Here is a 24473-nt window from a genome sequence, read left to right as displayed (position 1 = left end):
ATGGACTGCATTTTCGAACTCAGTGGAGTCGATTTACTCTAAGAAATGTTTAGACGACAACAAGTTAACTATAGATTAGAAAATATCGAAATGAATAGGATGAGTGACAACTCCAGTAGTGGTAAATCTTGTTTTAGGTCATATTTTCGAAATGGTAGTGAATTCAATGTCGGTGTAGTCATTTCTTTGAGTAAATCGACCCCATAGAGTTCGAAAATGCACTCCATTTCCACCTCGGACATCCAAAAGTACCCGTAATCGTACCTGACCATACCCTAATTTATTCAAATCATGAGACTAAAAGTCGTCATATGGAGCGACCTCTAAATCACCTCCGATCAAGCTAAAACAATTTATGCGCGTTATTGGATCATATGATAATAATTTTAAGCTTGTGGAGCAACATTCTATTTTTTTCGACTTTTTTGGACCACCGTAATGTATATACATACATACATCCATATATCTTCTTCTTCTTCTTCTTCCTTCGGCTGCTCCCATTAGGGGTCGCCACAGCGGATCATCCGTATGATCCGCATAGTGATTTGGCACATGTTTTACGCTGGATGCCCTTCCTGACGCAACCCTGGTCGCCTCTTACGACACAGGGATATGGTACACCTATTTTAACCGGGCTATACACCGGCCCAGTACACTGGTACTCACTTTGCCGACCTCGGAAGGATGACAGGCTGAGTCAACCCCCTGGTGTATTAATTCAGTGGCCGAACGGGGCTTGAACTCAGGACCTTTTGGATCCCAAGCCGCTGCCCTAACCACTGCGCCAACACCAGGCTTACATATATATATATATATATATATATATATATATATATATATATATATATATATGTACATATATATATATATATATATATATATATATATATATATATATATATATATATATATATATATATATATATATATATATATATATATATATATATATATATATATATATATATATATATATATATATATATATATATATATATATATATATATATATATATATATATATATATATATATATATATATATATATATATATATATATATATATATATATATATATATATATATATATATATATATATATATATATATATATATATATATATATATATATATATATGTTTCAGCAAACACCACCCATTGCTTCACTGGTGGCAATACTGAAAGAGAGAGAGAGAGAGAGAGAGAGAGAGAGAGAGAGAGAGAGAGAGAGAGAGAGAGAGAGAGAGAGAGAGAGAGAGAGAGAGAGAGAGAGAGAGAGAGAGAGAGAGAGAGAGAGAGAGAGAGAGAGAGAGAGAGAGAGAGAGAGAGAGAGGAATCGAAGGGGGAGTGAGAAGGAGGGGTGGGGGAAGGGAAGACAATGTGGAGTGAGAGGCTGGGAAGGCAGACGTGCAGCTGAGCATTAATTTTGATTCATACTGTCTCATTAAAATGATTCTGCATGGAATAACGGTTAAGATGGAACAAAATAATGTCTAAAATCCATTTTCCACCGGTTGCACGATAAACACAGCCCGGACAGGTCCAGAGACAAAACCCGCCAGACGCATCCATATCCAAACCGCCTTGACACACACACTGCTCGGACACATCCGAAGACAAACTCCTATCTCGACACATCTGGGAACAAACTCCCATCTGGACATAAATACCACCCGGACGCATCCAGAGCCAAGCTGTCCAGAAACAAACTCGTCTGGACATGTCCAGAGATAAACTCCCGTCAGGACATAAACACGACACGGATGCATCCGGAGACAAACACCGCCTGGATGCATCCGGAGATAAACACCGCCCAGACGTGTCCAGAGCCAAGCTGTCCAGAGAAAACACCGCCCGGATGCGTCCGGAGACAAACACCGCCCGGATGCATCCGGAGATAAACACCGCCTGGACGTGTCCAGAGCCAAGCTGTCCAGAGACAAACTCGTCTGGACACGTCCAGAGATAAACTCCCGCCAGGACATAAACACTACACGGATGCATCCGGAGACAAACACCGCTCAGATGCATCCGGAGATAAACACCGCCCAGATATGTCCAGAGAGAGAGAGAGAGGAGGGGAGAGTGAGAGAGAGGAGGGAGGGGATAGTGAGAGAGGTGTAGGAGGAGGGTGCTGCACTGTGTTGGGAGGTGGTAGAGCAAGGATTCCAAAGAGAGAGAGGGGTGTGAGGAAGGGAGCTTGCAGAGAGAATATATTATGCTTCATGAACCACACACACACACACACACACACACACACACACACACACACACACACACACACACACACACACACACACACACACACACACACACACACACACACACACACACACACACACACACACACACACACACACACACACACACACACACACACACACACACACACACACACACACACACACACACACACACACACACACACACACACATTATTGCTTGGCCGATATCAGCAATTTTTCGGGAATCGGCAGGTTGGAGTTAGTAAGGTTACCGACTGCAGTCCCAACTGAAAACAACTCATAAACCTTGATTAGCTTTCACCGAAAAACAATGTTGCATTTATACAGATGTTTTAGGGATATGTTCGCAAACATTAATTTTTATAAACAGAGGTGTGTCACAAATGGAAAAAAAAATTGGCTCATTCATTTGGAAAACACGTTGATATGGCAACCAGCTTTGAAATCAGGTGTTATTTCACAACAACTCGTTCAGGATGACGGAGCAGGAACCACTTGCTCAGGGTGACGGAGCACGAACCACTCGCTCAGGATGACGGAGCACGAACCACTTGCTCAGGATGATGGAGCACGAACCACTGGCTCAGGATGACGGAGCATGAACCACTCGCTCAGGATGACGGAGCATTAACCACTCGTTCAGGATGACTGAGCAGAAACCACTCGCTCAGGATGATGGAGCATGAACCACTCGCTCAGGATGACGGTGCATGAACCACTCGCTCAGGATGATGGAGCACGAACCACTCACTCAGAATGACGGAGCACGAACCACTCTCTTCGGATGACGGAGCACGAACCACTCTTATAATGACGGAGCACGAACCACTCGTTCAGGATGACGGAGCACGATCCACTCACTCAGCATGACAGAGCACGAACCACTCGCTCAGGATGATGGAGCACGAACCACTTGCTCACAATGATGTGACGTGGAAAAGTGTCCACAGTGAGTAAATGATTCACTCAGAATGACGTGGTGTGGTACCGCTACCGACTCGAGGACACTCAGCAAATGGCTTTAGCACTCAAGCAAGCACTCCAATTAAATGGTTGATAAGGAACGGCTGGCCAGGCTGTGGCTGCATTCCATGTAAGATCCTTTTAACTTTAAAGCCTGTTTTCACCACGCACACAGCAGTTAAAGAAGTAAAATGAATTCGTTCAAATAATGACTGTATCTTCAAAAAAACCTGACATATTTCGCTGATATATTTTAATTTGTCAGTGAGAGTTGATTCTGGAAAATCAAATCATATAATGCATGAAATTGCTCCAATCTCATAATTTGAAAACTATAGCATTTACAAAAGTGATGTATGCAGCGATTTGTAGCCCTGATGAACAGGCATGCGATAATATGACTGAGGAAAGTGAAAATAACTTTATCATTCAGAAATCGTTGTGGCTTGTTTCAAGTCAAGGCATAGATGAGCAGGCCAAAAAACATGGCGGCTTCAGACCCAGTGAAGTTACCCTGGAGACGCCTTGAGACCCCAAAGAGCAAGGTGGCCAAGGATGTGCCTGATAAAGGATATAATTAAATATGACCGTTAATTATCTTCAAAAAGGGGGGTTTTAATGAACCCAGACACCCAATTTTCACTCGTGCATTTCCTTGGAGTTCCCTTACTATGCATGCAAAGTTTCATGCTGCAAGGTATCTCCAACTGATGGCAATTGCCTTCTGTTTTTTTTGGTTTGCATTGGTGGAAACAATTGTCTGGGTGACAGACAGGCTTTTGTCCTTTACAGATTATGCTGTTTTACTTTATGAGACATGGTCTGTGGCTGATGGTCTCCATTACAGCTGGAGGCTGCTCAAGGCATATAAATAGTTGAACAACATAAATCATGAAAGTGATGCTTTGTAACATGCTACTCTCAGCATATTGACTTCCTACCTGTTACCTGGTTCTCTGTGCAATTGGTGTATTTGAATTCAGTCTGGCCTGATGTAAAATATAATAAATAAACTTCTAAAGTATATTCGAATCATGTGATAGCAACTTTTAAGGATGATTGAATTTTGTGTTCATTAATGTGTGAAGGATTAAAAGTACTTGCTTTGGTCCATATTACAGAGCAGAAATCTCTAAGTGTGGTATTTGCTGTTTGTTGTGTTGAATACGTTTTCCTTTATCGTTTTCAGGGATATTTGGACAACATGGGAAACAACAAGTGAGTCGAACCTTTAAAATATATATATATATATATATATATATATATATATATATATATATATATATATATATATATACATATAAATGTATATATAATTATATCCATACCTGTGTATTCCTAGTTTGGTGTTATTTTGTTTCAAGGATATTTAGCTTTCACTCTTCAGATGTACAGGGACTCTTCGATTTATGCTCAAGATTAATTTCTAAAAAACTGAATGTACATAGGAAACGATTTTCCCATAGACATATGGTTATAAATCCAAGATGCGTCGTTCTTGGATGGAAATTTCCCATCTGAGTCAAACTATAACCAAAGTAAAGACAGTAAATGTGTAAATACAGCTCTTATAAATAAATACTGAAGAGATGACTAACGAAATCAATAAAGAATGCAAATAAATGTTTAAATGAATAAATTTTGGACGGTTTTAAGGAAATGCGTATGGTACCTACAAAAATCTGTGACACACAGCAAGTGTCCGGACCTAGGAAGCTCTTATAGGGATGGAGCGGTTTCTGAGACGATGAGGCACTCGACTTTAGTACACTCAACTTAATTGTCTCTTATCCCTCCGACAGGGTCAGAGACAGGGAACGTTAAAATAATCTCCATCTGACAGACCGACCGATCATCCGTCCATGTACCTTTTGTGCACATGATATTTCAAAATACCGTTGAAGATTAAGCTTTCATATTACACAGATCGATTCCTCATACCACCCAAAAGGCGGGGGACCGAGAGTGTGAGCTTCTTGTTTTGGTGGTGTTACTGGTAATTGTATTTACAGTGGAGAGAGGAAGATTGAGCACACTGGCATTGTCCACCAAACGCTTTTTATGTCCAAACTTCACTTTTTAATGTCCAAACTAATAGCTCTATGAGCCTTCTTCATGAGAGTCTCAGCTGGAGAACTTGAGGGTCGTTTACCACTCATGATGAAAGGGTTTGGGAGAGTTTGGCACAAAATACTATCGATGAAGGTCAGACGATACCTCCCACAAGTACAGGACAGACCACACAACTGAGGGTGAGAAAAGTGGTTTATTGTACATCGTACCTCTACTTCCTTTGCTCGCTGGTTCAAAACGTTTAAAAAAATTCATCTGAAAAAGACTTTGACCCCAAAATTATGAGGCGTAAATAAAAATTGTTCAGTACTTTGTCTAAGGCGTTAAGTTTTTTAAAATGTAAATAGAATGAGTGTAAATCAAGGACTAAGTGTACATGTAGGAATGGTGTCTCTTCTAGGTACTTTTCCATCATGCTCTTAACAGTGTCACGAGTTTACACACTGCTTCTCTAGAGACAACCTTGATGTCTGTGGCTCCAGTTGGCATGGAGGCTCAAGATTGTGATGTTGGGAGACTGTATGTTTATGTTCTATGTGTGCCTATCCAAACAAAGTATGCCTATATTGAAAGATTCTGATGGAATGTTATCAAACTGATTGGTTGGGCATGCTGGGGATTTTTTTACTTTAGTATTAACATCCAAAATCTGTTAAATTTGCCTTCACTTCGTGTGATGGATCAGAACTTTTCTTGATTATACATACTCTTCTGTTTACTTCCTCTTGCTCATCTTATTTTGTTCCTTCTTTTTCCTTCCCACACATCCCCCTCATTATCTCATCTTCGTGCAACCCTCGTCCCTACCTCCTGACCACTTCTCGGTAGAAGCATCCTCCCAGAGACGATAAGTCCTGACGATGAGGTGAACGAGTTCCTGGGTCGAGCAATCGATGCCCGAAGCATCGACCGTCTACGATCGGAGCATGTGCGCAAAATGTTGCTCACATTTCGCAAGGCTGAGCTTGAGGAGAAGGTGAGGCAGGATACAAAAGTGGAAATAGGATTGAAAAAGTCCAAACTTTAGGGGAGCTGTTGAGATATTGATGGGACAAGAGTGATAATCTTATTTACACCTCGGATGGGGGAGAGATTACTACACCAACAAGCTATGATATTGCACATTATGATACAAATAATAAACCAGAACAGCACTCGGAAGAGCGCATACATCTGCCAGGCTCAACAGTTTATATTTTTTATCCCACTGATAGGTGAGATATGGATCCAGACCTCCAAAATCAAATCGGATTGTTCTTGTCACCGACTCGAATCGCCCACCATGTTTCATCCGAGTCTGTTCACAACGTTTTGAGATATCATGCTGTGCATTGTTTTTGGCCCCCATCTCTAAGTGGTGACGAATCACTGAGAAAATTAAATAATTCTCTTATTCGGATTTAGATTCGGAGCTTCACCAAAAGCAAATTGGTTCGTCCTTGTCATACACCCAACGTGTACACCAAATCTCTTCCAAATCCGTCCATAACCTTTTGAGATATCGTACTATATTTTGTTTTTGGCTCTCTCTCAATGGTGAAGAATCATTTTAAAACTTCGAGTAGTCGGATCCGGATCCAGATCTTCACCAAAATCTAATCAGTTCATCCTTGTCACACACTGAACTTGCGCACAATATTTCATCAGAATCCTTCCACAACTTTTTGAGATATCCTGCACACAAACAAACACAAACAAACAAGAAGAAGACATCATGCAGAGCACAATACTTGCAAAATCCATAAAACAAATTTGACCTCAAAAATAATTGGTGGTTGAATTCAATGAGGAAATATGCAACTCCTCTTCAAATTACAAGTGAATCAGATGAAAATTGACAATTTCAGAAATTCGGCCTATGTTGATCTTTTGGCCAATGCGTACCTCCAAAATAATTGGGGGTTGAATTCAGTGACCTGAAATGCAAATCCTCTTCAAATTTCAAGTCAATCGGATGAAAATTGAATATTTTAGAAATATCACCCCAGTTGTTGACCTTTCGCCTACTTTGACCTTTTGATCTCAAAAACAATAGGCTTCTTCCTTATGACAAACTCTACCATGTGGTGAAGTTTCGTGAAGATCGGTTTAAAATTGTGACCTGCAGGCGACAAAGAGACAGACAAAATAAACCAATGTCACCCGCAGAGTGACCTGTATCTTGCCAAAAGGTGACCACGTGTGACTTCTTTAAGGTCACACACACTGAGGTGAACAGAGCTGCTATCCACCAGGAGCGACTCCTTGAGGAATATCTGCCTACGAGAGATTCCGATGAGAATCGTTCTACAGAGTAACCATGAAAATATGCGTTTGCCTCATAACGTCACCAAATGACGTCATAATGTCTCAAGCTTGACATATCTAGAAAGCACTCAACGAGGTGTTCAATTTGAGGTACTACACAATATGGTTCCTAAAACTTGAAAATTTGACCTGAGGCACTAACCATGAAGGTCAAGGCCAATCACCACCAAAAATTAATCAGCTGAGCGCCACACCATGAACTATATTCCCATGAAGTTTGAAGACGATCCGATCAAAATTACTCAAAAAATAAGGGTTTCGTCGACTCCCCTGATTTGCGACAAAGTGACCTTGACCTTCAAAATTTTATGCGCTGAAAGGGACCTCTATAGGCCTCTGATATGCGAAGTTACAAAAATTTCCAATGATAACTGTGCTCTGCAGAATTTTTTATACGTGATTACAGACAAACAAAAAAATAAAAATAAAAATAAAACATACAAGCTGACTAACATGTCTTGCAAAAACTTCGTTTTGGCAAGATAACAAAATCGGCTGACCAATATACTTGAAAAATCGAAACGGAAAGGGGTGAAAACATAACCTCCTTCCACCTTCTGTGACAGAGGTAAAGACACTAAGAGAAAGTGCATTTTACATATTGTTTGCCAACAAGTTGCATGCACACCCTCCTTGCACTTGATCTGTTATTATTTATTGTACCTTGTGGGACCACGATGGTGGTTTGAGGACCAGGGAGCCTCCATGAGGCAAGGCTGTCAACTGTGCAATAAACCAAAGATTGAAACTGTAATTGAGCCAGATTTCCGTTTAAAATGCTGATTGTGAAAGATGAGATAGTATCTGCATCTCCTGGCAATGCATGAGAAACTTCACATCCCTTCTGGAAGATTGCATGTTCTGCTGAACCAGACTGCAGTGATAATTGAATTAACTAGTTAAACTATTGGAGACAAGACTACTCGGAGGTGAGCACAATGGTGGTATGATGAATGTCCTGCAGTCTTATTACTGTTTATCATTTTTGCCTCACCTGGACTTTAGTCCAGTGACCTTATGCAATCAAGCAGTGCCCGTAGCTAAGTGAGTCAATCAGTCCATCAACACTTCAGTCATTGTCGCTTGAACAAAACACACAATTTTGATGAAACTTGGACACAAGCTTCATATCTGATGCCTAACGAAGGTGTATTGACCGCATCAAAATCTGTTTTCATTCAATAGGTCTACGGGGTAGTTTTTGACCCCCCCCCCACCAAAAAAAGGTATTTTCTTTCTTCTCTGAAACTACACACACAATTTTGATGAAACTTGACCACAACCTTCATCACCCGTGATGTACCAAAGTGTATCGACTGCATCAAAATCTGCGCTCATTAAGGGGATCTACAGGGGGGAGAGGGGGGAGGGGTGGAGGTGGGGTTTAACCCCCCAAAATAGGGATTTGCTCTCTTCTCCCAAACTGCACACACAATTTTAATGAAACTTGCTAAACACCTTCATCATCTGTGATATACTAAAGTTTGTTCACGGCATTGAAAAAAATCAGGGTGTAAAGGGGTCCGTGGGGGGTTGAGTGACTGTTGCTCCTGATCCAGGTGAGCTTCAGGATGTGTAGTCCTATTTTTTCATTTACGGGCTGTCAGCTATGCTGAATTTTATGGATGTTGTTTTCGTGCTGCTGCCAAGTTTCCATGGAAGACGCTTAAGAGTGAACCATTGTGTGAAATGCTGCCATGTGCCTTACAAGGTAGATTGCCTGCTTGCTGCATGTCATTATGCTTGGTGTTGGCTTAATGGATTGGGTGGTGGGCTTGGGATTCTTGGGTCCTGAGTTCAAATCCCACTTGGCTGTTGAATTAATACCAGGTGGGGTTGACTCTGCCTGTCATCCTTCTGAGGTTGGCAAAATGAGTACCAACTTGCTGGTATCCTGTGTCGGAGTGGCGACCCATCCAGGATTATACCCAATAGCCAAGGAGACTGCATAGGCAGCACCAACGTTCTGCACAGAGCATGGTTCCAATGGATGGATGGATGTCATTGTCATTTGTGAGCTACCTGGGTTTTTAAATCTAATATTGACATGATATTTTTTCTGAGCCGAATTCAAATTCCAGATCCTTGAATGATGAAGATTCTTAATATCTGCCCTCCATCCTATGTTTATGGATTTGAACATACTTCAAAGTGCTCAGCACTAGACCACCATTCTCATTGTTTATACCACCATGGAAAGACCACAATGATCCACTCAGAATGCTGTAAATAACAACAAATAATAGAAGCTATCATAACTTATTGGTAGAGTTGCAAGAGTCATCCTTGTGAGTAAAAATAAGTCTCAAGTAAATATAAATTAAGAGTTTATGAACATTTTGACCGAGACGTGAGCTGTAATTGCGTGACGTGGCAACATTGCCACTTACTATGTTTAGCATCTCCTGTCTTCTTCGGTGACTCATAATTTTAAATGAAGAGGAAACAGATGGATGAGAGCACACAGCACAGCATGACAATTTTTACATTCATGAACAGGTGCCTGGTCGTCATGGCACGAGCTTTGGCAACTACGCCACGAGTGCTGTCAAAACCCGTGTCAGAGTTTGAGGTTCACATCAAGGTCTAAATTGCATGCCGAATGCTGTGCAAGGCACTGGATTGCAGGGATTTTTCTCGACACCACATCGCTGAGTTTGACGAGAGTGCTTGACAGACATCATCACACAGTTTGGCAAAACATGACCATGTCACAACCATCAGACAACTCTTTTTTTTTTTTTTGGTTTTTGGATACATAGTCAAGGCTCATGGAAGAGCCAGTACACCGAACGGATCAGGACATAACAGGACAAATGAAACCGCAGAAAGTGGGGGGGGGGGGGGGAGCACCAACAGTGGAGTTGAAGGACAAGATAGAGGAAGACTTGGACAAACAATGGGTGTGGGGAGGAATGGAGGCAGGAAGGGATGCACGTGGTGGACAAGATGGATAACACAAGAAAACTCCCAGGAAGGAAAAGCTGGAAATTTGGAAGGAGGTGGTTAACGGGGGTGGAAAAGATCATGGTTTTGGATTGGGGATAATCTGGGATGGTGGTGAATAGCTGTATTGAAGAACTGGAGGGAAGAATGACATTGAAGAGGATGTGGATGGCACATTGACCTTGTTAAGTTTTCAACCCTCCTCTATGTTTTTTTCCCATTCCAAATCCGTTGTACTGATCTTGTCTTTTACTGGTCTTTCCCTGCAGTATTCCCAGGAGTTGGATGATCGTTTTGGCTCATACGTCGGCTGTGCCTTCATCGTCTTCCTCTTCATCTGTTTCATCCAGTTCGCTGCAATGCCATAGTGGGTCGTCTAGTTCAGCCAAGGAGGCAGAAACATGATGTCATTTTTGTTTATTTTCTATGGAGCTATGATTATTTATCGGGATGTTTGGGTATATTTATTAACACCTAACTGATTAATGTTTCTTGTGTTTTACTGTATTGGGTAAAGACATTATTTCCTTGCTCTTGGTAAGAGACATTTGTACTAGTATTGGTACATAGCCTCAGCTGTAGTTCGACCCTCTTTGAAAAGTGCACTGTTTCTCCTCTTATTTCTAAAGAACCACCATACTGAACAGTAGAAGCAGTTCAGTGCTCGTTACATGTATGCTAACAATTCTAATTCTGATGTACCATATTCTTAAAAGCACGTCGGCGCTGCTGAAGCTGTTTCTTGGCAAGGGTTATACTGGGTGGTTTGCCATTGCCTTCACTGCGGTAGTTAAGGCAGGAATTTGTAATTTCATGGTGCCGGTGATTGCTCGCTTAATCTTCGCGAATGACACCGTGGGATCTTTAACGTCCACCAACCAATGCCGGCAGACGGGATGCCAGTTTAACATCCATCAGAAAGACGGCACACACATTGATCAAACACCATCCGTCCATCCATCCATTGGGACCATACTCTGACCAGATCGTTGGTGCTGCCAAAGCAGTTTCCTAGCCTATTGGGCACAATCCTGGATGGGTCACCACTCTGACACAGGAAACTCGAATGGCTCAATAATCCCACCAAGCTGGTGCTCATTTAACTGACCTCAGAAGGATGGCAGTCTGAATCAACCCCACATGTTATTAATTCAGTGGTAAAGCGGGATCCCAAGCTGCCACCATAACCATTAAGCCAACACCAGGCATATGAAACACCGGGATGACAGTTTGTAGCTATGTCGGGATTTGAACCCAGGCTAGACTACTTTGAGGTGATTGTGCATACATCGAGGCCATCCTGCCAGCCATGTGCTAACTTATTATTGCCTGCTACTCAAATTGCTTGCACACTGCTTGAGACAAAGATATCTCAATATATTCGAGATATTTGTGGATTGGAGCCATGGTGGCATTGATCTCGTGATGCAATGATTTATCTCTTGACAAGGATGGAAGCATGTGCAGTTGTTAAATCACTGATGAAACAGGTGGTGATCATTTCTTCAGCATGAGACGATCATTCTCACATTGTGGATGGACACTTTGTTGTTACTGTTAACCGGGACTACTTTGACCCAAGGCTAAGTCAAAATCTATATTTTTATTGAGCATTGGGTCAAAGTTGCCCCTTAGGGGTCAAAGTCACCTCAGTTTACAGTATTTGAACTGTTTAAATCCACGCCAGCATGATTTTACATCAGAATTAGTCGAAGTTGAAATTGAGGACGACTGATCTTCTTGTGGGCTTAGAAAGTGATAAATTAAGAGGGTTAATAAAGTTCAAACAATGATCGGCACTTTCGGAGTGGCTACACTGCTTCACCTGGCATGGATTTACTGTTTGGAACGACCAACTGCGATAGACTCTCATGCACAAGACCATCATATGGGAGAAGCAAAACGTCACCAGACACCATCCCACAGTATTACTGTTTGATCACTGAACAATTCACTCGTGAGTGCAGCGACATATTGAGAAGTTAAAACTGCTCGGAATACGAAACAGTTGCTCAAATTAATCAACCCTTGTGTATTCAGATTATGAGGAAACCATTGGGTCAAGACCATGAATTATGTTAGCATGGCATCATTGAGAAACGATTTCTTAATATATTCCACATTCTACAGTAACCTCCAGAACCTCCACTCTATGGTCTTCCATTACCAATTCCTCAACTGGGTAGATGTTGTGAAGGAGATTGAACTTGATACGCAGCTGAGCCGTCGATCACGTGTAATGAGTCACATGCAGGGTTTAATGTGAATGCATATTATATCACCAGCCTGTAAATATGCCACCATTACCACACATAGCTCGCATCTCTTCAAAGATAATTTTGTCTTTGACACCTGACTCGCTCAAAAATCCAATGACTGGCTGATGGCCCCAATAGCCCACAATTTATGGTTCGCCGGACCTGAAAGTGCAACGGACCAAACTACCTTATTTGTCGGAGGAAATAATCAGGATGAACCTTGTGATAAGATCCTAAGTGAGATGGAGTGACCGTTGTACCGTTGTGTGCAGGGTGGGTTGGTGAGGGTTTGGGGGGGGGGGAGTAAAGCATTTACAGATTTGAACAATATATGTACGTTCAAGAATCTGATTTTTTTTTTCATGGTCTTCCCTTTCTCCAGCTCAGGCCTCATGCTCGGGTTTTACGTGTTCTCCTTCATCGTGCTGGTTTCTGTGCTGTTTGTCTCCGGCATCTATGTCTGCATCAAGGTGCCTGCTTCACCAACAATGATATAAATGTTTCATTTCAGGACTTCTGATAAAAGGTCAGATACGATAGAAAATAGGCAAATGTCTCTAAATGAGGTAAAAAGCATTGGAAAACATTAGAAATAGGTGGTTGGAAACGTGTGTGTGAGTATAGCGATGTGGGGATGATGCACTCTTGATGTGGTAACTCTGGCAATTTGAGCTCTGTGCACTATCTCAGCACCTTATGGTTTCTCCCTCAAGTTAAACCACTCGCCGCATGTTTTAAAGTCCCAAACTCTGAAGGCATTCTCACCTTTCACCCGATCTCGTTGGTGCTTCTCATAAGATTTCTGTATCGAGGGGGAAATCGCCAATGGAGTTTTGGTGAAATACAAGGGTGCGTTGAAAAGCAATGCCTCCTGTTCTTTTTCTCCAAAACAGGTAAAGATATTCAAAGTAAATAAAGAGCAGTCCACACTTTAGTTGTTCTCACAACTTGATGCGAAGTTTCGTGATTGTGACACTTGATGTCTCAGTGCTACGTTAGTCAAGATGGCAGAGGGCAGCACGATGTCATAAGTGTTGCTAAGCGTTGGAGATGAGAGTTGGGTTGACTGACTGGAGATTAGATAACTGGAGATGAGAGTCAGGATGACTGTCTGGAGATGAGACAACTGGAGATGAGAGTTGGTTGACTGACTGGAGATGAGAGATGGGATGACTGACTGGAGATGAGAGTCAGGATGACTGTCTGGAGATGAGAGTTGGATGATTGACTGGAGATGAGATGACTGCAGATGAGAGTTGGTTGACTGACTGGAGATGAGAGTTGGATGATTGACTGGAGATGAGATGACTGCAGATGAGAGTTGGTTGACTGACTGGAGATGAGAGTTGGATGATTGACTGGAGATGAGATGACTGCAGATGAGAGTTGGTTGACTGACTGGAGATGAGAGTCAGGATGACTGACTGGAGATGAGAGTTGAGATGACTGACTGGAGATGAGAGTTGGATGACTGACTGGAGATGAGATAACTGGAGATGAGAGTCGGGATGACTAACTGGAGATGAGAGTCAGGATGACTGACTGGAGATGAGATAACTGGAGATGAGAGTCAGGATGACTGTCTGGAGATGAGATAACTGGAGAGGAGAGTTGGGATGACTGACTGGAGATGAGAGTTAGATGACTGACTGGAGATGATAGTTAGATGACTGACTGGAGATGAGAGTTGGATGACTGACTGGAGATGAGATAACTGGAGATGAGAGTCGGAATGACTAACTGGAGATGAGAGTCAGGATGACTGACTGGAGATGAGATAACTGGACATGAGTTGGATGCCTGACTGGAGATGAGATAACTGGAGATGAGAGTCAGGATGACTGTCTGGAGATGAGAGTTGGATGATTGACTGGAGATGAGATGACTGCAGATGAGAGTTGGTTGACTGACTGGAGATGAGAGTTGGATGATTGACTGGAGATGAGATGACTGCAGATGAGAGTTGGTTGACTGACTGGAGATGAGAGTTGGATGATTGACTGGAGATGAGATGACTGCAGATGAGAGTTGGTTGACTGACTGGAGATGAGAGTCAGGATGACTGACTGGAGATGAGAGTTGAGATGACTGACTGGAGATGAGAGTTGGATGACTGACTGGAGATGAGATAACTGGAGATGAGAGTCGGGATGACTAACTGGAGATGAGAGTCAGGATGACTGACTGGAGATGAGATAACTGGAGATGAGAGTCAGGATGACTGTCTGGAGATGAGATAACTGGAGAGGAGAGTTGGGATGACTGACTGGAGATGAGAGTTAGATGACTGACTGGAGATGATAGTTAGATGACTGACTGGAGATGATAGTTAGATGACTGACTGGAGATGAGAGTTGGATGACTGACTGGAGATGAGATAACTGGAGATGAGAGTCGGAATGACTAACTGGAGATGAGAGTCAGGATGACTGACTGGAGATGAGATAACTGGACATGAGTTGGATGCCTGACTGGAGATGAGATAACTGGAGATGAGAGTCAGGATGACTGTCTGGAGATGAGATAACTGCAGATGAGAGTTGGTTCACTGACTGGAGATGAGAGTTGGATGGCTGACTGGAATTGAGATAACTGGAGATGAGAGTTGGGATGACTGACTGGAGATGAGAGTTGGATGACTGACTGGAGATGAGATAACTGGAGATGAGAGTTGGTTGACTGACTGGAGATGAGAGATGGGATGACTGACTGGAGATGAGAGTTGGATGACTGACTGGAGATGAGAGGCAGGATGACTGTCTGGAGATGAGAGTTGGATGATTGACTGGAGATGAGATGACTGCAGATGAGAGTTGGTTGACTTACTGAAGATGAGAGTTAGATGACTGACTGGAGATGAGAGTTAGATGACTGACTGGAGATGAGAGTTGGGATGACTGGAGATGAGAGTTGGATGACTGACTGGAGATGAGAGTTGGGATGACTGACTGGAGATTAGATAACTGGAGATGAGAGTCGGGATGACTGACTGGAGATGAGATAACTAGAGATTAGAGGCAGGATGACTGACTGGAGATGAGATAACTGGACATAAGAGATGGATGACTGATGAGATGAGAGTCAGGATGACTGTCTGGAGATGAAACAACTGGAGATGAGAGTTGGTTGACTGACTGGAGATGAGAGTTGGATGACTGACTGGAGATGAGATAACTAGAGATGAGAGTTGGGATGACTGACTGGAGATGAGAGTTGGATGACTGACTGGAGATGAGATAACTGGAGATGAGAGTTGGGATGACTGACTGGAGATGAGAGTTGGATGACTGATTGGAGATGAGATAACTAGAGATGAGGGTTGGGATGACTGACTGGAGATGAGAGTTGGATGACTGACTGGAGATGAGATAACTGGAGATGAGAGTTGGGATGACTGACTGGAGATGAGAGTTGGATGACTGATTGGAGATGAGATAACTCAAGATGAGAGTTGGGATGACTGACTGGAGATGAGAGTTTGATGACTGACTGGAGATGAGAGTTGGATGACTGACTGGATATGTGATGACTAGAGGTAAGAGTTGGATAACTGACTGGAGATGAAATGACTAGAGATGAAATGACTGGAGATGAGAGATGGGGATACCATGACGATCCTGACAGGAAGAGACAGTCAATGGAGTACCTCCACAAAGGATTTTTAGGCCTGACCTGACTCTGTCAGATCTTCATCTCATCCCCAAACTTAAGGAACACCTTTGTGGAGAACATTTTTCTTCCAACGATGATGTCATGCAAGGCCACTGTGAAGTTCTGGTTAAGTGAGCATGATGCACAGTTCTATCGTGACTGCATCATAAAACTACTTTAAAGTTGGCAGAATGCATGGACTGCAGTGGTGAGTATGTTGAGACATAAATATGCACCATGGTAGAATAAAGATTGATGTTCGTGTCTGTCTTTGTTTCATTTGAATATCTTTACCTGTTTTGGAGAAAAATAATAGGAGGAATTACTTTTCAAAACGCCCTCGTACATGGAGGTGGAATATTGACGAGTTAAAGATCAACCCCTTGTTTTGATGATGATAGGATGTAGGACTGAGTTTTGTGATTCTAGGATATGGAAGTGAGATGATTATTGGAAATAGAAATGAGTTGATTTCATGTTCTCTTTGAATGCGCTGGATTTCTACGACAAGCACCCATGTGTATATGATGTCTTCCTTCAGGCATTCCCCACATACCTGCAGCGTCTCTCCATTACCATTGTACAGTCTCGTACGAACAGCAGCTTGGTGGGCACAGCAACTCTCCTGTTGGTCTTTCTTTCTGCCTTCATCAACATGGTAAATGAAGCATATTTCCTTTACTTTTACTCCATTTAACACATTCGTCAATTTTTCCTTTGCTCTCTCTCTCTCTCTCTCTCTCTCGCTCTCTCGCTCTCTCTCCCTCTCTCTGTGATACTTCTCCTTTAACTGATGCTACATTGTAAATATGCATCAAGATGCCTGCTTCACCAAGGTGCATGAGATATCAAGGGATTGTATTTGATGGTTTTTTTTAAATCATGTAATAAATATCGTATTGCATCATTTGCTTTTCGGATTCCTTTCATGAGTAAGGGGTCCCAAAAGTTCCTGACCCTCTGCCAAAGATTCAAAGTCCATTTCTCAGCAAGCAGTGAAGCTCCATCCATTGGTGAGTATCGATGTAAATACAGATGTCTGGCAATTAGTGAGATGGCCAATATGGAGGAGTCTGGGTCACCTGCCCACAATGGTGAGTTCCATTACATTGCTGGCCACAGGTATGAAGCTTATCAGGCCGTCGCTAATGATGGATACTCATATGTAGGCATCCCTCCACAATGATGCATCATTTCCTTTATGATTGATCAAAAGAGATAGATAGTTTCCCTTTCCCAGCAGACATCAGTGGTCTTGATGGAGCGCAGATATGATGGGCCAAGTGGCCAGCTCCTTCCTCGCTTATCCTTGTATATAGCAAGAGTGGAAATTTGACCCAGCTCATTTGCAGGAACCAACGACTGTTTCTGTCAGGACTTCATAATGAACAAGTGTTAAGACCGGATATGCCAATAAACTACCAGGTCGTTGATGATGGAGACGTTAGTTGAGGTCCAAAATATCTCATTGTGGATATAATGGCAAAAGTCAGAGTCGATGATCATGGAGGGCTATCTAATCCATGAAGGCAATATGCCTCATAGACATTCCTTCCCCACAAACCCCCTTGTGCCGAAGTCTGGATAGCTGCATGTGAGATATCATGAATTCTTTCTGGAGGGACTTCACACAGCTCAGGAAATAATCCAGGCAAAGTCTATATTGGGTAGTCATACAGTTCTGCCAAACTCTGTGATGCCGGTGTTGCTAAAACAGTACATTTGACAGATAGACAATCTTTCGTCCCGATTTGGATTCTGAGTGAAAGTTCAGTCTCTAATTGTGATGGACATTGACCATTCATGTTGGTCCAAAAGGATGGTGTTGCTGGTGGTTAATTTTTCTTTTTTCATTAGTACATCGTCTTTGTTCAATATCTCCTTCATCTCCACATTTAACTTCATCCGTATATTTTACTCTTTCTTTGTTACCTGCGTATCAAGGTATTACATTGATTCTGTGATGGCATGGTGCAGTTCGTATGCAGTACAGAAGACGTGAGGATGTGTGCAGCAGCGGGACTCAATGTGACTCCGGTGGAGGTGAATGCTTGCCTCCTGCACTCGCTGAACATGACCTTGGCAGGACCACCACCATGTCCCTCTGACAGGCCATATTGCAGCTTCCCTGATGTAGGTGGCCATCTTGTGATTCTTTCGCATCACGGCACTCTTTAAACAAAAGCATAAAGGTCAAAGTTTTTCCAAATTATACATGAAAAGGAAAAGTTAATATTTTCTGAAATACGGCTTTACTGCCTTGTTTCGAGGACAATATAACTTTTGGTCATCTCTTTTGTTTCTTGTAATCATAACCAACTTTAATTGTATCCATCGTGTTTTGTAGTTTCAATAATTCTCCTGAACTTTGAGACTGTAGACTATTCCTTTTGACAAAAGCATATTCTGTATCGTCGAAAGAAAAGAGCCCTTTCTCTCCAATTGGGAATAAGTATAAATAACCCTTTTCTCTTTTATTTCCTTTGGTTCTGATCTTTGAGCATTCTGGGTTGCATGCCTTTCGGGAATAGCTCAAGTGAGATCGAATAGGTCAACAAAGGTTCATTTTGTCGATCACACAACTGTAAATATAGGTTAGTTTGTGGGTGGTTATTGAACTCAACTTTTATTTCCTGGGCTAAAATAATTTGACCAATGCACACTTGGATTAGAAATGTAACATCCGCTGTTCGGACCTCCCACTTGGTATAGCCCCTTCCCCGACATTCTCCAGGCCCCCAGGTGTGACGTGACCTGTAAAAGTTAAGTGAAATGTTTTATTTAATTAAATTCCTGAGTTAATCCTTCTTTGAATGTCTATGATATAGAGATTGAATCATGTTGACAGTCACTAAGAGCAGGGAGTGTGAGAGGCAACACCCATGTCTCTCTACCTCATTTAGTGTTAAAATGGCGATCCTTGCAAAGCTTGCTCAAAATGAGCTTGTCAAACATCGATACAATTCAGGAATGGCCTGTCAGCATTCCCACCAGAACTCCCGGCTCATTATTGGGGGGAACAAGCTTGAAATCTCAGACACCGTACGAGTTTGTCCATTATCTACTCATGTCTGCTGATGTCTTTGTCCTGCGTGTGCTTTATGGACAAGCTCCATTTATGAAACTTAGAACCATGGAACAAAAAAAGGAAGAAAAAAAATCGTTTTGGATTGAAATTTGCTAAATTCTAAACTTGGTGTGCATCATAGCTCATCGATGTACTCGTCGATGCCTGTAAAGTGTGAGAGTGACAGTCTTTGACAGTCGGGCCAGAAATATAACCCAAAGTGCAAAAACTCAAAAGCTGACTGCACAAACGTCTGAACTATGGTGTCAGCTCTTTGTGAAACCAGACACACATTCAACTAGAGCTAGATATCGCTACACTCCCAAACGCCACACAATCCTCTCGCTCAATGAATACAAATCAAAGATTGTCCAAGCCACATGGCTCAAGGCCATTTAACAAACACCTCCGGCCACCCACACCTTTGCGTCTCACACTGTGCCATTAGGCTCCTTGTATTTTAATTTTCTACAGACAGCCACGACTTAAAATTGTTTATTTCACCCTGCAATTCAAACTACCATTACCGTGAAACAATGAGAAAAGCACTCTATCGGAACTAGATTAGCACTCCAAATGGACAGCTCAGAGCTGAGTGACCTTTTCCCAGCTCAAATTGCTACTTTTGACGTTGACTCGGCCACCAAAAGACATAAAAATACACATTTTCACCATTGTTTTACCGAATAACTGATGGTGCCTGTAATTTTTATTCCGACACAAAGACGACGAAAGCATTCTGGTGTTACCTTCCTGCTCTCCTTCAATCACATTTTACTTCTGCGCGCGGATGTTTGCTGAACAGCTTCGAGTGGAAAAGACAAAAAGAAACAACAAAATTCAGACTTTCGGTTCAAATCGACAAGTCGTTTAATATTCAGGAGAGTTGATGTAATTGGAAACATGGAGTATAAATAATTGGAAGAGATAGTTAGAAATTGTTCCACGCTTCTCCAGTGATGGGATTGCCTTCCAGAGGACTTTCTTCCACGCTCTTCCCTCCAGTGCTTCAAGCAAGCAGTGAACGCCACTTCGTGTGGTTCACTTGTAATCATAACCAACTTTAATTGTATCCATCGTGTTTTGGAGTTTCAATAATTCTCCTGAACTTTGAGACTGTAGACTATTCCTTTTGACAAAAGCATATTCAAGGCATCCCCCATCCTGACCCATGATCTTCATTACCCGAATTATCCCGAACCCAACCCTCTTACTTGATGATCTTAATGTTTCCTCCCTTTCTCTCCCTCTTTTCCTTTCCTGTTTGTTCACTCCCTTGTCGGTGGTCGGCCCAATTGTTGTCCCGTTACTCTGCTGTCAATTTAACCTTGCTCTTCCCTGAGCCTCACTGTCAAAGAGGAAAAAAATTAAACGCTATAAGTAAGGAGGATTCATTGAAAATTTCTTCTATAATTGTTATATTCAGTAATACATGATGAAACGTGCATGGAAAGGAGCGGTAACCCCACTTGTGTATTTGTATTGATGTAGATATGGTCATGTCACTGCGTACATACTTTGCAGATGAGTGTATGTGGGTCAGTTTATAGCGGATGTAGAGTAGAATGCCATAAGTTGTACAGATCTTCCCCTCCCATTTATTATCATTTTATTCAATAAAAAGGCTATCTCATGTTGCCATGGCGGCAAATACCAGGTGCTGGGGGCACTTGGAGTGATTTCTGGCTGAGTGGGTTTCGTTTGGTTGGCGAAGGCTTGCTTCGGCTTTCCCCTTTAAGAGCAGGGCAGGGCAAGGGAGGATGGAGCTGTGAATGTCAGACGAGTCTGGGAGTCTGAACGGGGCTGCTGCACACAGTTGCGGTGGAGTCAGGAGTCAGTCGATCTATGGGGATTGCAGTTGCCGAGTTGCAGATATCCTTTCCAGGTTAGGAGGAAAGCAGAAATACATGAACAGGGAAATGCTTGCATATACCACTCATGTGCATTCATTGAATACAAGGTCACGCCAGTTTAGATGTTGGAAGGAGCAGAATCCCAATGATGCTGGCGTGTCTCTATGCTGACGCCCTAAATAAACAAGGAGAACAAGAAGCGAATACTTCGATATCACGTGGCTGGGGGCAGTAAAAGGTTAAGAATGATGAAACTATTTTGCAGTTATAAAATTTAAATGTAGACACGGTGAATGAGCATGCATGATGGGAAGAGTTGTGACAAATTTCTATTTATAGCCCTCAGATCAAAGGGACGTACGTGGCCATAAGTGTGACAGAAGACGTGACAGAAGACACAGGACAGAATAGCCAATTATATAACAGCGCGATGTCGCCGCGCTGTAAAGAGACATAAAATGTCATAGCCCCCATGGTTTTAGTAATTTTGCTGTACACAGTTAAAGGGCTGGCCCACAGTTACAAGATTTATGTGTGTATGCAACTGAGTTGAGTGGTCATGTGATGTGGAAGATTGCGTACGATTGGGTTATTCGGCCATGAATATTAATGATGTGGGTCACGTAGTTATATTGTGTAAGATATTTGGTCACGTGGCATGTGTGACGTTTTCGATTGGGAATGAAAATTTCACACAGAAGTGATAAATAGATCTGAGGGCCATAAATAGATGTTAATATATTTTGGGGGAGACATACCAAATTACACAAACAGTATAACATTTAATAACATGTATTTATGTATAAAGGAAATTCAAAAACTGAAGGTAATAAAAAACAAGATCGGTAAATGCGTGTCCGAGAAATGGTTGAGTGCGTGTTCAACATCAGGTGTTTTTTTGCAACTTAAATGGCCGCCAGTCTACCAGTCGGCCATCTTTGATAAGATCGCAAAATAAAGAGAGGTCCACGTGTATGCCATCATGTAAATGTGTGTGTGCCAAGTTTGAACAAAATCAGACCATGGATGTCCAATAAATGGCTGTGGACACTTTTAAGTAACAAAATGGCCACCAGTCGGCCACCTTGGATCTGATCTTGAAAAAAATGACATGCATATGTAAACCATCATTCATTATCTGTGTGCCAAGTTTGAACAAGATCGGTAAATGCATGTCCGAGAAATGGTTGAGGACGTGTTCAACATCGGGTTTTAAGATTCTTGTGGAGGATCTCTAAGTCTGACTCGCGTTGTTGTTCTTCATCTTCTTGTGGACTTTTATGTTTCACAGCCTACAGTTTTCATCGAAACTTCGTGAAACTTGGCATATATATATATATATATATATATATATATATATATATATATATATATATATGTATGTATATATATATATATATATATATATATATATATATATATATATATATGTAGATATGTATATATATATATATGTAGATATATATATATATATATATATATATATATATATATATATATATATATATATATATATATATATGTAGATATGTATATATATATATATATATGTAGATATATATATATATATATATATATATATATATATATATATATATATATATATATATATATATATATATATATATATATATATATATATATATATATATATATATATATATATATATATATATATATATATATATATATATATATATATATATATATATATATATATATATATATATATATATATATATATATATATATATATATATATATATATATATATATATATATATGTAGGTAGATATATATATATATATATATATATATATATATATATATATATATATATATATATATGTAGGTAGATATATATATATGTAGATATATATATGTAGATATATATATATATATATATATATATATATATATATATATATATATATATGTAGATATATATATATGTAGATATATATATATATGTAGATATATATATATATATATATATATATATATGTAGATATATATATATATATATATATATATATATATATATATATATATATATATATATATATATATATATATATATATATATATATATATATATATATATATATATATATATATATATATATAAATATTTTGTTACGGTTGTGGAAATTCGCATTACACCATAAAGGGTCCTCAGGTGAGATATATCGGTAAGTTCATGTGTAGTTAGCCCAAACCCGTTGTATAGAGGGAATATGTGTGATTAATCCGGCTGCAACGCTTTGAGTTAGCCATTTTTCTTTCTCTATTGTTATTTTGGACCATTAAGCCACCAACAACTCAAACACCAGCACCCTTGCCTCTTTACCTCCACTACTCCATCCCGCAAACATCGCTTCACCGCCATTCCCAAACGACGCCCGCCAACCACCAAACCACCACAGCAAACCCCCCACCACCTTCGCCTATCTTCTTCGACAACCATTGACCACACCACCAGTCAACACCAAACGCCGTGCTGTCCAGGGCCCGTTCGGTAATTGATGCCGAACGCGTCGAGCCGCGGGTACGAATGCGTTCCTCTTCATGGGATAGAATTCGGATCAAAAGAGGCTCACGCCCCTTTTTGCCACGCCAATGGCTGAACAGAGGGTGGCGTGGCCCCGCCTCCAATCGTGTTTTGATCCTAAAATCTGCATACAGGCTCCTCCTCCGGTCTATAAAGACGCGAGCGCAAGGCGACGCACGCTGGTCGAGTGAAGACGGGAGTTCGGGTCGAGTGAAGACGGAAGTTCGGGTCAAGTGAAGACTGAGGTCATCGTCGAAGTTGGAGTTGTAGTGTGGTGTCCTCTCGTCGCTGGTCGTTGGGCTCGTCTCGTCCTGGAATCGACCCTCCTTCGCTCTCACAAGTGACCAAGCCAGCCAGCCATTCCCCTCGCTCGACCCTGAGCATCAACAATTCTCTCCCCCCCCCCATCCGAGCTGAGATAGTGCCGGTGGCCCCGTTTATTCCCCAACCTAACCGTGGTGCCGACCCAACCGTGCTGGCGCGGAGCACGCCGGAGAGGGCTCACCGACCACGCCAGGGGCACGGAGTCGGGGCGCAGCTGCGCGGACATTGCAGCTT

The 24473-nt window shown here is 41.4% G+C and overlaps 1 protein-coding gene across 6 annotated transcripts in view; it reads left to right on the top strand.

The window, feature by feature from the left end:
- The window catches only part of ADCY5 (adenylate cyclase 5), a 383952-nt gene that overhangs the window by 314206 nt on the left and 45273 nt on the right, over nucleotides 1-24473 (top strand). For 5 of the 6 annotated variants that reach the window (XM_085874713.1, XM_085874710.1, XM_085874716.1 and 2 more), the window contains 6 exons: nucleotides 4399-4427; nucleotides 6111-6258; nucleotides 10805-10902; nucleotides 13176-13263; nucleotides 16986-17102; nucleotides 18422-18577. In XM_085874713.1, the coding sequence (XP_085730839.1) occupies nucleotides 4399-4427; nucleotides 6111-6258; nucleotides 10805-10902; nucleotides 13176-13263; nucleotides 16986-17102; nucleotides 18422-18577 (636 nt within the window). The remainder of the gene's footprint in view (nucleotides 1-4398; nucleotides 4428-6110; nucleotides 6259-10804; nucleotides 10903-13175; nucleotides 13264-16985; nucleotides 17103-18421; nucleotides 18578-24473) is intronic. The other variant, XM_085874712.1, reaches the window with a different exon arrangement.

This window comes from Eptatretus burgeri, chromosome 3 (assembly GCF_056783735.1).
Source record: "Eptatretus burgeri isolate ZD-2024b chromosome 3, Ebu_testis_v1, whole genome shotgun sequence".
Taxonomy (NCBI): Eukaryota; Metazoa; Chordata; class Myxini; order Myxiniformes; family Myxinidae; genus Eptatretus; species Eptatretus burgeri.
Note: the sequence above shows the minus strand (reverse complement) of the source record. Positions and strands in the feature narration are given on the sequence as shown.